This window comes from Buteo buteo, chromosome 17 (assembly GCF_964188355.1).
Source record: "Buteo buteo chromosome 17, bButBut1.hap1.1, whole genome shotgun sequence".
In the NCBI taxonomy this organism is placed as follows: domain Eukaryota; kingdom Metazoa; phylum Chordata; class Aves; order Accipitriformes; family Accipitridae; genus Buteo; species Buteo buteo.
Genome location: NC_134187.1, coordinates 6,543,926 through 6,559,957, shown reverse-complemented (window position 1 = coordinate 6,559,957; position 16,032 = coordinate 6,543,926). Strand labels below are relative to the sequence as shown.

The following is a 16,032-nucleotide window of genomic DNA, read 5'->3' as shown; positions in this document are numbered from 1 at the left end:
GTCAGTAGATCCTTGGCCTTCCAGCTTGATGCTCCTTTCTTTTCTGGTGGGTTTCAGAGATGAAAAACTCTTGTCCTGCACTTTGCTGTCATCTTTCTCAGGGGACATGGGCTAACTGAGCCAAGGCTCCAGAAAGCTCTAGATCTCCCACAGGTCCTGCATCATATCTGTTATCCCCTTCCAAATGTCCCATGTGCCCTGGAGTGTGTCAGTGCCTTAAACTTAGGCAATTGAATCCTGCTCCCTCGTTTCATATCTGAAATTAGAAGTGATGAAGGTGAGGATGTCCACCTCTCTGTTCAGCAATTAGGTGGGAAAAGGCTTGTACCACAGACTCTACCGCTCACACCACAACGCAGAGGGCTTGAGTAGGAAAAGAAGAAAAAGTGCTCTGGAGGTGCTTCACACACTGCTTCCCAGCAGTATTGGTGGGAGACACTGGACTTCAGTGTGAAGAAGCCTCGAATGCAAGTAGGTTTTGAGTAGGAAATGTGCCTGTGTAGAGTGACTACCCTGCCCTAGAAAGGAGTCAGTCCTGCAACTTAAGCAACATGTTTTCCTCCAAACAGATAAAAGTAGGAAGCTATTTGTACAAGATCATATTGCAGAGGAATAAGTACAGGGATCTTATCTTGAGAAGAAGGGTCCCAGAGGACTGATCTTTCACCTAGCATACAGGCAGGTCATCTTCAACACCTGCTTTTATGAACTATTATTTCAAAGGACACTGATACCTAAGCAGAACAGGGCACACTACCAGTAAAAGAGAAGAATGTCTCAAAATACATCATGTAAAGGCTGTTTTCACGGGGGGCAAAGTGAGTCAAAATGCAGCACAAAGGCAATGATTTGCAGACATGTAGCAGTGGACATGAGAAAGGAACAAAAAACTGAAGCAAAACCAGAGTAGTCTGAAAAACACTTGCTTTTTAGTCCCCTTACCTTAAGAATTGCCCAAGAAACTAAAGAGGATGTCTGAAGATAAGTCATTCTGTAAGCATATATTTGAGTTTGTAGAGGACAATGATTATGCAGCCATCTCATGCTATACTAATGCAATTTAATATATTCATCTAGCACCTTGCACAATCTACACGTCCCCAGATGCATCCTGTATTCAGTTCATGTGGCAAGGTTTTTGTAGCAGGGGGGCTACAGGGGTGGATTCTGTGAGAAAACACCAGAAGTTGTCCCCATGTTGGACACAGCCTGTTTCAGTTGGTTCTAAGATGCACCCGCTGCTGGCCAAGGTCGAGCCCATCAGTGATGGTGGTAGCACCTGGGATAAGACATTTAAGAAAGGGGAAAAACTACTGTGGAATAGCAGCTGGAGAGAGGACTGAGAACACGTGAAACAACCCTGCAGACCCCCAGGTCAGTGCAGAAGGAGGGGAGGAGATGCTCCAGGTGCCGGAGCAGAGATTCCCTGGCAGCACATGGTGATGAAGACCACGGTGAGGCAGGCTGTCCCCCTGCAGCCCAGGGAGGTCCACGGGGGAGCAGATCTCCACCTGCAGCCCGGGGAGGACCCCACGCTGGAGCAGGGGGATGTACCCCAAAGTAAGTTGTGGACCCACGGAGACCCCACGCTGGAGCAGGCTCCTGGCAGGACCTATAATGTTGAACTGGGTCCAGTCTCAGATGAACGTAGGGAAGCATGCGATTCTTTTAGCAGTGACCTGACAAGCTGAATACTCAGGAGTGAGCATTATCAAAAGCTGGGCTTGAAAAAGTGATAACGGCCATGGGGAGAAAAGAGAAGACCTGGAACAGGATCCTGGAAAGTCAAGCACTGGTTCTTCTGGTTAGGGAAGTCTGCACAGAGAGACTTCAGACATAAGAGCTGGGAAGTAAGCATTGCCACCAGCAAAGATACACAAAAAGAATGAAACATGGGAATTAAAAAGATGATATAACTAAGAGAAGCACTTTGCTGCTTGGGCCAAAATAAGATTTGGAGGGTCTATGCGTTTAGGCTCTTAAAACTAACAGGGGACCTTAGTTCAAATTCTTAAAATACAGAAAACACGGAATACAGTTTCTTTAGTGAAGTAATATATTTTATCTATCATGGATGACTGTTTGCACTTGTAGTGAAGAGGTTGAGGGCACTTCATGGACGAACTGGGACTTCAGATGTAATCAAAGGGGTGAGATCTGCAAGAAAAGACAAAAAGTAATTAATTTAATACATGGAGTATATAGTACAGTTCTATTGTGTATTTTGGGATGACTTTGAGGCTGATTCCAGGGACAAGAAACGAAGCAACAATAATTCACCCAAATATCTCTAGAGGCTGCAGCAGTACCCAGCGAAGGAGGTGGGAGGGGAAACTGGAAGGGCAGCGAGCTGCAGGCATGCACGGTACTCCAGTCTGCGTCTTTCTCAGCCCCAGCCAGGGATCCTGGGATTACTGAGCTGGAGGGAGACTGGGGCGAGAGAGTAGAGGGCTTGGGTCAGAGGTGGTCTGAACCAGGGCTGGGAGGTGAAGAGAGAGGGGGAAAGGCTTGTGGAGAAGTGGGAGGCATGGGGGAGACCCTCAGTGGTTATACAGAGACAACGTCCAACTTTCATCAGAGGGCAATGCAACACTGCCCCTGAGTTCTTAGGCACCCTGGTATCAAAATGAATATTCAAATGCAGAGACTGGAACCTCATAAATGTGACCGCATTAGATTTAATATCTAGAAATTAAGCTGAACTCATCTATAACTGGAGACTAAATGCAGTCTCCTAACAAGTCTTTCAATTTCTTAACTACAATTTCACCTAGCAGCTGCAAATGTTTTTGGGACCGCTGGCACCCATATGACACAGCGGGACTGAATTTCCCCCAGTGAATTACTGCCGGTACAAAGTGCTGTCAGGGAAAGCACAAAGAGGCCTCAGCTACTTTTCTTATGGCTAAAGGGGATTTGGAAGTGTTGCCAAATGCCCTACATAACCTGCAGAAAAGCTGGGCCATTCTGTATGCCAGAAACGTAGACTGCTCTTTGCATTTTTGTTAGGCAGCACACATTCCTGGTTAAGCATTCATGGGAAGCAGCTTTCCCACCTTGCGAAAGTTCTTGCCATTTCAAAAGTTTTTCCATTCTCTGCTGGAACGAAAACAAGAACTTTGCATTTTTGTTTCATGAAGAGCCAGGGAGAAATCCTCCTGCCAGGAGAGTTCACACCCTGGTGCTCTCAGCCCTCAGTCGTGTGGAGTGAGTCTGGATTATCACAGGGTACTCTCAACTACCTGAGACAAGTGCTCTGACCTCTGTACTAGGGTCAGGTCTGATTTCATGATTATTTACTTATACAAAGTGTTTCCACTTTCCAGGCACTGACATTTTCCAAAGGAAACCCACTTCAGAAGGGTGATAGGATTCATCTCACCCACCATTAGTCATCAGGGATGGATTCCTTTGCAGCCGGTGGAGATCAGCACATCAGAAAAGCAGTTCATCACAACTATAATGGAATGGGATCAGCTGCTCCCCAGAGGTACCCGTTGCTCAAAAATGACCCCCTCAAAGGAGTCCAGAAAGTTCATTTTTGGACACCTAACGTGAGGTAAGATGAACACGGCCATCTGAAACGTGGCTGTCACAGAGGATGGGCATGCACAGTGCCTTTGGCCTGCTCAGAGGGATACCTGCCTGCCAGGCTGCCCTCTGCACCAGACAGCTCTTCTTCTCTCTCTTCCCCTTCCCTGCTGCCTTTGGCAGAGCAGAGCGGCTGCACATGGTCCTGACAGAAATTGCAGCCTCAGGAGAGAAGCTTTGGATCAAAAACTCCTTCTGCCAGTTTTTCAAGGTCTGAAAAGAACCCCTTCATTTTCAAACCACAATTTTCTTAAGCTGGAGGTGATATAGGGGTGGTGGCAATTGGGGATACCATTAAGTAGACTGATCTTCAATACATGGAAGTATAATCTGTCCTGAAAAATCTGATTTTCAGGGACCAGAGAATCAAGGTCATCCACAGCATTTCATATTGGGTATTCAAAAATCCAGACACCTGAAATCACCAGGCACTTAAAAACCATGTTCCTGAAATAGATTACTCTCTAGTTGTTTGCTAATCACCCTCATCTTTTGTGCTTTCCTTACAAACAGAAGAGTATGTACCTGCTCTGTTCTGGTGGGGATTCTGATATTATAATACTCTACCTTCAAAATCAGCAAAGATGAAAAGACTGTCATTTTTAAGGAATTTTTTCCAGTGCAGCTCCCTGTGGGTCAGGAATGTATTCCAGCCAACACCTGGGCTGATGTAGCAGTTGCAGAAATAAGAAAAATTTCCAGTGATAGATGGCTTGTCCCACTGCAGGGTGTCATTTCTGCCTGTTGTGTAAAAATATAGAAGCAATTAAAGCTGATCTCCAGTCAGCCCAGTAGTGTTACATGCAGAGCAAATCTAGCCTGGTCTCTCAGCTTTCAACAATTTTCTTCAGCTTGAGCAAACCTCTGCGTTTCGATATTTCTCCTGGCGCACTCTGACTTACCATGTACTAGTTGGTTTGGGTCTGTAGTAAAGCTAAGGCTGAGGGACATCCTGTGGATTACATCGGGGTCTTGATCCAAAACAGACAAGACAACTTGTCTGTGTCCGGCTGGCCAGTCAAGAAGGCCATCGTTCGGACTGCTGCAGAGATGGAAAGTAATCCCCATGTAATTCGTGTAGGGTGATGAACTTCTTCCGTGAGGATACAGCTGTAAAGCAAAGGCGTAGCCTTCCGAGCTGTAAAATACAGGGCTCATGACATAATCACCCTTTGAAGTACTGTTAAAAAGGGATGTGAAGTTTCTGATGTGCCAGACGTTGGTGGGGCAGTTCGTCTCTGTCAGGCTGGTGTCATCGATGGCAATGCCCCCCGCAGACTTGGCTGGATCTCCTCTGATGCCCTGAAACCCATACCGGAATTTGTTTTGGACGCTGAAGGGAATGCTGGCCAGTTTCCAGTGATGTTCTCCGTCAGCTGAAGGGGGAAATACATATATGTGAGAATGGAAAGCCCGGTACTCAATCCCAAATCAAGCTGTGTCTTCGTCAAGAGCCCTGTGACCAGTTGGTTTGGGTGGTGATTGTGTGATGCCCTGCACCCTCGCTAATCTGGGAACAGTCTTAAGGAAACCGCTCTGAGCCAAATTCTGTTCTCATGGGCACTAACTCTGGAGTTACTCAACTGAAGCAAATGAAGGTTAGATTTACGCTGGACACTTGAGCAAACTTTCATACAATAAACCACGCCAGTGTTGTCTCGCATCAAAGTTGCCAGCACTTCAGCTATGAAACCACACTTTCACTTACCTGTAATAGTGTGCAGCTTTTCCAGCCGTCTAACATTTCCAGTTCCATCATCTTTCTTAACCCAGATAACTAGCTTGTCCTGTGGACTGCCATTTAACCTGTAGAAAAACTGAAGGCATTTTTCCTTCTTCCTTGGATAAAGGATGCGAGATTCCAGAAGAGCTGATTGACCAGCATGTCCAGTTTTTGTATCTAAGTGCATGAAATATCCTCTATCTAGGAAGCACAAAACACAGTTGTGTGAAAAAAGTTTTTGATCCATTCACTATGAAATGCCAGTGCTAAATAAGCTTTAGTGCAGTTTTCACTTGCCTGAGCTAGAAAGTTATTTTCAAAGTAGAAAAAAAAATATTCCAATAGGAAAGAATTTTCCCTAAATTGCAAATCAGTATTAAAATGAAAACGCATTGAAATACAGCTTGCAAACTAGTGTTTAACTGATTAAACGAGGCACACATTTGGTTCCATTCTTTAGAAATTAAGTACAAACCGTACATGTGCCAATCCTGCCAGTGTGTGCAAATGTAAGTGTATGTACTTGGGCAGGGATTTTTTTGAAGACAAACTAGGAAAGTATTGGAAAGGTCCTGTTAGGTCAAGACCTTCAGTCTTCTGCTTTGCCTAGAAACCATGCCCTGTAAGCCTTTTATCAATAGATCAGGCTTCGATATTTTCATGGTTTAAGCCCCACCAGCAGCTAAGCACCACACAGCCGCTCGTTCACTTCCCCCCCCCTCCCCCGACACAATCGGGGAAAAAAAAAGTAAAACTCATGGGTTAAGATAAAGACAGTTTAATGGGACAGAAGGGAAGAAAAATATAATGATAATGATAATAATAACAATAAAAGAATTGGAATATACACAAGTGATGCACAATGCAATTGCTCATCACTCGCCGACCAATATCCAGTCAGTTCCTGAGCAGCAATCCCCCCGCCCCAGCCAACTCCCCCCAGTTTATATACTGGGCATGACGTCCCATGATCTGGAATACCCCTTTGGCCAGTTTGGGTCAGCTGCCCTGGCTGTGTCCCCTCCCAACTTTTTGTGCCCCTCCAGCCTTCTCGCTGGCTGGGCATGAGAAGCTGAAAAATCCTTGACTTGGTATAAACACTACTCAGCAACAACTGAAAACATCAGTGTGTTATCAACATTCTTCTCATACTAAATCCAAAATGTAACACTATACCAGCTACTAGGAAGAAAATTAACTCTATCCCAGCTGAAACCAGGACACCTATAAAAGTAGCTGAAGACATTTTTGCCTTACTTCTGCTATGGGTAGAGAATTTTTTAACTTCCAGCCCAATTACTTTGCATCAGCTCATGCCTTCTCTTACTAATGTGTTTGAAATAACTATTTCTTTTCTTTCATAGTTAGTCTGCAATTCTGTCTGTGGGCTGGAGTGATACTTATCCTTTGATCTTCCTGGTTACAAAGGCTGACCACTTGCACCCTCATCACCTGCATCAGCCCCATTATGTATATTCCAATTTTAAATCAGCTTCGTGAAGACAACTGAGCAAGTGCATCAGCTTCACCTGATAGCCTCAATTCATCCTCTCTCTGTAGGAAGTGTCTCTCCTGACAGCAAGGACATTTTCAAGCTGCGTCATACTGGGGGTTTCCAAATACCCTGTGGCTGCATCTATGGGTTTGCACTTTTCTGTCTGTCTGGGAGGCGACTGATGCAAATAGCAGACACCATATAGAGAACGACTCTGAATTGCCACCTGAAGCCGTTCTGAGCTCCACTGCTGTTTCCAGCTTCATGCCTGTGCTTGGATCTGTTCCCATAAGCATCGCTGGCCTTCTGCAGTAATTTCCCCTACAAATACCCAGTAAAGCTGCTTATTTTCCAATAACTGCTGACCCATTTGCTCTCAGAAAACTTCAGAAGGCTGGCTACTTAAGTTTTAAACATTTTTTTCCCCCCCTTCATGGAAGCTGAGCAGTTAATTATCTGTCACCAGCCACCAGAGGCAGGAAGCTGCTGTCAGCTCCTCAGCCACATGCTCTGCCACCCACCCAGAACCTTTACAGTGTCAGCAAACCGCACACCCTGCGAACTGCAAGCAAACAGCCCGTCAAACAACAGCCGAACAGACTTGTTCCTCTAAACCCAAGAAATTGTCTAACGATGGGACTTAAACAGCACTCCCGTTCATTTTGCTCCCTGCTCGGAGGATCTTCCAAGCGCTGGTTTTTGCAGCGCGCCTTTCTCCAGGCGCACATCTGCCCTCTCAAACCCCACACGTGATGAGAACAGGAGCATCCCCTCGCCCTGCCCGCTATGTGTCTGCTCTCCTTCTCACTGACAGTAAATTTGGTGTAACTGCAGGATCCCCAAACTGTAACCAAACACAGCGTTACACAGCAAACACGATCTGTTACTGCCAAAAGCCATCTGTTACTCCCTCCTCCCTGGGCGCAGGTTCCACAGAAATGGCTTTCTTTTCTATTCAGTATTTTTTTCCTCTCCTGCACCGTGAGACACTTTTGTGACTAACCACCACTTGTGTTCTGGGAAGCAGACGTGCCTAACTGTGACCACTTGTACACAGACCAGCAAGGCTCACGCTAAACATGACTTTCAAAAGAAACTTCTTTGCTGGAGGATTTTTGGACTGTCTACATGATGCTCCTCTGCAGTGTTTAATTTTCTCCCCACTGCCTCTGAAAACAAACAGATCCTACTCGATTCCTGTGTCCTGGCAGCAATCAAAATACTGCAGAACTCCATACAATCATATTTGTTCAGTGTGTGTTTAAATCAGTGCGGTTGGAGCCAAAGCCTCAATCAAAAGGACCCTATGCAACACTCTCCTTGGAAGAGGAGAAATCACTGCAGGTTTGCTTCTCAGATAATCCTTCAGTCTCCCTGTGTGGTGTGGCTCGAACAAACTTTGAATTGCCAGCAGCTACACCCTTCTGATATGGCTCTGCCTCACACAGCAACCCCTCCCTCGAAAAGTCTTCCGAGCGTGGTTTCCTCCTGCTCTGTGACACATTGCTGAAGCTCAGCTTCCTATTTTAGCGATCCTGGGTTTGTTTCAATGTCAGAATTTGTCTACAAACAAGATTTGAGTATTGTGACATTTGCTTATGCATGTCCTTCTGCTGGGATGCCTCAAGTGTACTCCTGTACAAAGGGAAAGTGTCTTTCAGCTTTAAACAAAAACTAGAAAATTACTCAAAATCCTGTAACATATACATAAAAGGAGGAGAGTCTCACCTGACTGAATTCTATGGAGTTTCACTAGAGTCAGTTGTGGTATTCTGGTGGAGCTCCCTTCATTTTAATGGAGCTACCACCAATTTACAGCAGCTAAGTCTCAAACTATCATTTCTTCTTGACTTATTACAATGTAGGGAGAAGATTTAAAGAAGGATTAAACATTTCAAATTACAATTATTAGCCGTTCTAGCTGAAAATTCAAGAGTCATGTTTAGCATGAGGTATACAGTGATTAACGTTAACAGAAGGGTATTTCTAATGTCTTATTTATCTCTGTATGTCTTCATCCTCACATCTCATAAAAGCATGGTAAAGTTTAACGACCGTCTAAAACTACACCTGTTACCTGCACAGCTTCCCACCAAAGTATGGTCTTCATCTCCTGGTTTGCCCAATGTGTGGTCCCATCTAGCACCATCTTGTCTACTTTGCACCATCCCACAGATACTGATGTATTCAAAGGAGCACTGGTCCAAGAAGGTGAGGCTCGAAGCTGCCGGGAATAGAGTAACGTATTTTACCATGTCCATTAATATCAAATAAAGCTCTCACTGGTAACCCCATTCCAGAGTGTTTGCATACAGCACTTAACATCAGCAAATATGTTCTTAATACAACTGAAGACTACACAGACTTTCACATCTACGTCTCTGTTACCACACATAAATGATGACTCCTCCTGAAAGAAACATCCTATAACTTTCTCCCCTTCTCAGCTGAATATTTCCTTGTGGGAACCAGCTTGGCCCCTACGTACTAGTTTTCCCTTTCAGACATTCATCATGTTCTCTAAGCCCGCCTGGGATAGGCTCTGTGGCCCATTTCTCTCTTCAGGGTGTAAATCAGAAGTAGATCTGCTGAAGCTAGTGGAAATATTCAGATGTACGTTAACACAGTACATCAGTCCCATACAGCATGTTGAGTATTTACTTTCATAGCTTTGCCAGTGGAGCTGGAAAGCATAATTATTGCCGTTTGTGCTCCTGACCTCAGTTGTCTTATCACGTAGGCAGAAAAAAGAATTTGAAATACACTGATTGCAGAGAACCCAATTCCAGACTACTGTTTCTTGAAGATTTTATCATCATCAACAGCATGACGATCATCATCCATGGAGGAAACACTAACTATTACAAGTAATATTACAGAAAAGTCCATGTAAATGAAAGGCATTAGACACTTGATTCACTTCAATGGTATTCTATAAAGAAATGGGGATCTGGCTACCATGGAGCTTGCTGCTACATAAGAACTATAGTTTCTCTCAGCATTGTGAGAGGATCCCAACGGTGAATTGTTCCTGCTCCTCTCATGTGACTCCATCCATGTTATCATAAAGCTTGAGTAAGGATTTTCAAATACCCTTGTGAGAAGAAGGACTTACTGCAGTTGTACATGCGGTTCAGCTTCAGTAAGTCAATCCTGCTGAAATCCAACCTCTGCCCAATGATCTCATTAAATTCAGGAATTTTTGTAGTGATGGAAGGAACGTTGCTATTGATGTTGAAAGAATATGGTCCATAGTGCAGGACCGACTCATAATCATATGGGGTATTGAGGTCATCGAGGAAACTGTCATTGTGTTTGTCAAAGGCATATGCAAAACCTAGACGAAAACATACACAAGTGATTAGGTAAGACCAGAAATAAAACTTAGCACTAAACATCTTTTCAAAATGCTTTACCTGTGACTAAATAATGGTCCAATTGTCAATATGTAGGCAGCCATTCTCAAACAGACACATTTTAGCATAGGAAAAAAAGGGACATGCATCTACAGATGATTCTCAATCATTTCAGACCTGCATCATACCTTCAATAATTTCATCCCACCATATCTGAACATAGTCATCGCGATCTGTCCTGGATTGCTCATGGTAAAATCCCAGGGCGTGCAGGAGCTCATGTTCCACTATGGCTTTATAGTCACATCTCTCTCCTATAGAGACTGTCTGGCCACTCTGAAGGTCCCCCACAAAAGACCAGCACCTGTAAGGCAAAGACTTAGATATTGCACCCATTTTGCATGATACTTTCTATGATTTGTTTCTACATATTAACTCAACTGCAAGATCAAGGTAAAAGTAAAAAAATAATATTTTTTAGAATTTCCCATCTGGGTTTTCCAGTCTTGCCCAGACTAGATTTGCAATGCCAGGATACAGAGCAACTTGTACCTTCAGCATCCTGCCACAGCCTGGCAATGAGTCCCTGTCCCAGATGTGATTGTCCTTCTTGTTTCATTTTGCCCTCCCTGGAGGGCAGTGCATGCATGTTCTTCAGCTGGATGCAGTTCTTGTAAAGGAGGTGGTGATGGCAAATGCTATTGCTCTTCAAATCTGGGTAGCCCCAGCTCAACCAATATAGGAAGGAGAGTAGCAGAAGCTGAGCAGCACAGGAAAGTACAGCAGGTGCCTTATAACCTCATACACTGCATTGGCTGTTGTTTATGTGTATGTTTACCAAAGTACCTAAAAATAAGTGGTCCAATTTTCAAAGGTACTGAGCAGCCTCCAGTGAACTCAGCTTGCATTGGCTTCCCTGGTTTGGTTCCTAAATACCGATTTAAATCCTAACTTTGCATGTCCATTCGGAAGTAATTCATCACTGTGTGTTTAAAAAAAAAAAAAAAAAAGCTGTCCAAAAATGCTGTGCACCCATCTCCCCTCACCCAAGGGCAGATCTACACTGGATTCCTAGACACAGACACTAGCTGGTGTCACCAGCTCCCTGATGGTCCTTCCCAGCAAGCAAGGAAGTCCCCTAACTTCCAACAGTCACAGCGTTGGCATCTGCCGCTGAGTTAGCTTCCCTGGCTCCTTTACGGTCCCTGGACAGTAAAAGGCATTTGGGATGTGAGTCACCAAACCTATTTTAGACTTCTATGTTAGGTGAGATGGTTTGTAGCCTGGAAGAGTCACGTCCTCCCCACTGAGCACAAAAGCAACCCGCCGTGACCTGCACGCTGGTAGAAGTTCTTGGCTTCAACATGTGGTTGGGTAAACCCAACCATGCTTCTGAAAGCAAGGAAGAAGCTACGTGCTAATGCCAACACACTAGTGACATACCCTGCCCCTAACCATCACCAGGACAAAGTTATTGGCTTGTTTTCCCTGAAAGGGTGCCAAGAAAGGGATTAACTTTAGTATCTAGAATGCAAATGGAAATAAAATAGTCTTTTCTTATATTAAGAGAACATCAAAATGCAGATAATACCTTTGGTTAGCCTGTTTGCATTGCTTTTATCTCCAGTGTAATACAAATAAGCTCCAGGACAGAAATGTGGTTCAGGTATTTATGTCCTTTGTACTAGCAAGAATGAAAATGAATGTCTCCTGAGTTAGAAAAACTATCATATCAAACAAGGTGGTACAAACCAGATCGTTAATACAAAATTACCCGTCCAGCTTCTCAAATTTCAGGTAAGTCGGTTCCCCTTCGTAGGGCTTGAAATCAACACAAGACTTCAGCCTGAACATTTCAAACGCCTGCAGGATAACACCTTTAGCATTCAGATCTGAAACACACAGCAGAGGGTAACAATAGCAGTTGTTCTGCTTCTATAATATTATAAATATCTATAATTCTAGATAGAAAGTATGAACAAGCATGCATTAAAAATATGAACATGTATAAAAATATCCACTGGGATGAAAGAGCAGGAGGCTGTTAGCAGAATTTCCTGACTGGCATAATTTTGGCAGAGGCCATAGGGAATGATAATATCTTTCATTAGACAAACTGATAGTGCTGAAGCAAAGAAGCAGGCTTTCGGACATCCAAGGCATTGCTCAGGTTTTGCTGGGTAATTTTATCGCATGATATTATATAATTTCATGTATTGTAAACTTTGAGCTCAGAGCTAGTAAACACAGGAGAGATCCATGGGATTCTAACACTGATTTACTATTAGTTTTTACTACTAAATTGTTCAAAATTTAAAATAGTGCCTAAAATTAGATGTAAACATGAAGGGAGAATGCTCTAAACTTTTTTACTTATAAAATATCTGCATTTCCTTTCTGCCTGTACTGAGCCGGGACTGTGAAGAAGAGAGAAGGCATGAAGGGTGCAGTAGATCAACATGCGTGTTCTTGAGATGAGGGTTTCCTGACTGCATTATCCAGAGATCTCAGCCAAATACACTGATACTAGTTAAATGGCTGCTCACCAGCATCCAGCTGCTCACTGGGGATGTTACACTGAAAACAATGTGTGCTGGGGCAGAGTTGCGTCGCTCTGTCTGGCCAGCAGTAACAAGAGCATTAATGCAGCATAACTCAACAGCAAATTAAACAAAAGCAGCCCGGAGAGCTGGATAAAAACAGAGTATATCTAATGCAAGTAATACAGTGTTACCATAATAAAAAGTCTTATTACCCAGGCTGTCAGCTAGGATATAGGGGATGGGAAATTTCCATCTGTAGGAGGTGTTTCTCAGAGCATTCCTCTCCAGCTGTTAATGAGATCAACATGCTTGTGTTAACATTTTAAGGCCAATCTACACTCTTGCTGATGCTCGTTTAGATCAGCAGCACATACCGGTAAGATAATATCACCTTCAAAAAGCTTCCTTCCCATTTCTGAAATGAGATAAAAAACCATTTAGGCCAGAGTAACATAACAAGAACTACAATATGTTTTTTTCAAAGACCATGCGAACTATCAGGCTGCTTCATCAACCAACCCATTTCTCCTTAAACAGCAACTGCCCAGAAACAAGCAAACAAATAACCCTTGCCATACTATAACATGCCAGTCCTCCATCTGCAGCTAAGGAGGATTTGGGGTTGAATTAAGATTTCCATAACAATTTCGTAACAGCTGCCCAGAGATGTTATTATTTTTCCCAGGCTTGTATCCTGAAACAGCTGTGGACTTCTGAACGTTGTAGTTGATATATAGGTGGAATGGATTTGTCCAGAAGTTAGGCATTTAATAGCCTAATTAGTTAGCTAACCTAGGCTAATCATCTGGGATTCCCCACATGCTCAAAGGACAAAGACAAGGATTCCGGAGAGGGAAGAGGTTCAGTCCACCTTTTCAGCCACATAAGCCTGAACCAAGCTCAGATTGAAGCAATTAAATCTTTGTGCTAAGTGTCTCAGATCCCATTACAGCTGTGTGTCCATCCAATTGCCAAACATAGGTGTCTGGTGCCATTAGAGATGCACAAGGGTATCCAAAAGTTCCACATGGACTGGTAGATACAGAGTTTGAGACTCCTTTCCCTTCTAGAGTGGTGCTGGAGGGGATGGATTTGAAGTGGCAACAGACACCTGTGTTTTAAGCAGCTGATCCATATCTTCCATGCTTTAAAAACACAGCATTTGAGACTCATATTTTATACCTTTATTTTTTTAAGGTGCCAAATTCCCCGCTCAGAGCTGGGCCCAGACACTAGCCACTGTATAGTCCTGTTAGTGTAACATTTTCATTTAATGCCCTCGTATAAGCACAATCCCTGCATAGACAGTTCGTCTTCAGATCTTTTGTTATAGAAATAACTTATATTCACCTCACATACACATGAAGAGAAGAAAAAAATGAAAACAAAAAACCCAAACCAAACAAAACTCCAACCCTACACCATGGTTTCTGTTCTGTCAGCAAAACCAGCGGAAACCTACACCAGAGCATAAAGAATTTAACAGGCAATGTCAGGAAATGATAACTTGCTCAAGGCAATGCCACTGAAACCCTGGGGTGGAGATGAAGGTACTTAAGCTTGATATCTTGGTCATCAGTCATGCGAAATCAACCAAGTCACTTAAGATAAATGCACATCAGTGAAGCAGAAGTTGAATTAAAGCCACTGCCAAGGTTTCTCCAGGAGACGTATTGCAGAAGAGTGCAGTGGGGAGGGGTGCAGGTTCAGTCCAGGGGTTGTTGACCCTTCCCCAGGAGCACTTGAGTGTGGTTCCAACTTTAAGATTAAGATCCTGGGCTTCCTACAAAATTATCCTTGAGGAAGTTTCCTGGCCTTTCCATCTTCCCTTTCCAACACCAACCTTTTATGGACCTTTCTGTCCTCTGCCCCGTGCCCTGCTCCTGCCCTACCATCTTCTTTGATTGCTACCAGACTCCAAAGCAGAGGTCTTCTCCCTTCTCTCCAGAAGTACCTGGGGTTCATCCCCCACATTTTTAACTGCGCTGTCCCTGTAGCCATGATACATTTGGGATTTTTCTCACAGAGGAGGGAGCTTTCAGCCCCCTCTGGTGCCATCACATCTGCCAGACTTGTGGTCCCCAAAGGCTAGCTCAGATCTCTGTAATAATTCAGCACTCTGCTTGCGTACTGTCCTGACTTACCTGAGTTTATTTCTGGAATGTCCTTTCTAAGCTGCCCTCCATCAACATCATGAGCTATCAAAAGAAATAATACACCTAAGTTAGTGATTAAATGACATAGGTTGATATAATTCACCATTTGATGACTGGTAGACTTCCACTAACATAAAAATATTGCATCCTTACCTCTGTCTTCAGCAGAGTTTTGGATCTGAAACATAGAAAGTACAGTTTCAAAATCACAGACAAATGAAGTGAAATCTCACCCTGATCCCAAGCCAGAAGATGGAGAAGCAGGTGGGAATACCATAAAGGCAGAGGAGCAGGTAACCAGTGCTGTGAAACAACATATCCTCCAGGAATCCATTTCAGAAGATCATCTGGTGCTACCTGCCAGTGTAGATATAGTGTCCTGCAGGTGAATAGCTTTCAGAAGTACTGATAAGCATAAGCCATAAAAAAAGTTGAACTTTAAAAGGAAAAGCAGATTTTAACCTTATTAAACATTGTTGCAAGCCAACCCGATAAGCAATCTGCCTCCTCATTTTATAACTATTCTTAGCATATTAACCCTTGTAGCAATTGGGAGCTATTGAACTATTTAAAATTCCTGTGACTTCTTCAGAGATAATCTCACTCTTTTCTTCTGCTTTACAAACCATCCTGGCCCCATCCTGACATGAGACTACCAAAGCTGTTGAGTACGGAAGTAGCAACCTCTTCAAAAGAAGAGGCTTATGGTCTGCAACCTGAATAAACCACTTTAAGAGAAGGTTTGCTTGGTGGGTGTTTTTTTTTTATTCCTGGAAACATCTCGGTAGATGTAAACAACTTTTTGTTTTCATCTGGTTCTATGGGTAAAGCATCATCTTTAATGTAAAAATAGTGTTACTTTTGTAATCAACAAAATGCCAGCCATCAAGTTCTAGCAAAAATGTGTGGGTTTGGGTTTCCTCAGGAGATCCTGAAGACTTTGTCTCAGAGTAGTAGTACAGCAAGGGGTCCTGGTTTGGTCCCACTCACATGCCTATGAAGCCATGTGCTCCCAATGTTTTGCACGGGAATCCCACCCAGGTCTTTTCCTGTGAACACAAGGCACCTTGAGAGTCCAGGGTCTCTACAGCTTGCACGCTCAGTACCAGCGAGTGCAAAGAAGGAGTTAATCCACACGCTTCATCAGCATCTTTCCCCCAGAGGCCTG

At 43.7% G+C, this 16,032-nt stretch overlaps 1 protein-coding gene across 1 annotated transcript; it reads right to left on the bottom strand.

Annotated features, from left to right (window-relative positions):
- Positions 1–2,113: 2,113 nt before the first annotated feature.
- Positions 2,114–14,970, bottom strand: LOC142041170 (meprin A subunit alpha-like). The gene is made up of 11 exons (XM_075049826.1): positions 14,853–14,970; positions 13,083–13,123; positions 12,921–12,996; positions 11,940–12,057; positions 10,354–10,529; positions 9,925–10,146; positions 8,887–9,033; positions 5,300–5,515; positions 4,494–4,967; positions 4,159–4,332; positions 2,114–2,157 (listed from the first exon to the last, which is right to left on the bottom strand). Exons 1-11 carry the CDS (start codon positions 14,968–14,970, stop codon positions 2,114–2,116), a joined length of 1,806 nt encoding a protein of 601 aa, XP_074905927.1.
- Between the last annotated feature and the right edge of the window lie 1,062 nt (positions 14,971–16,032).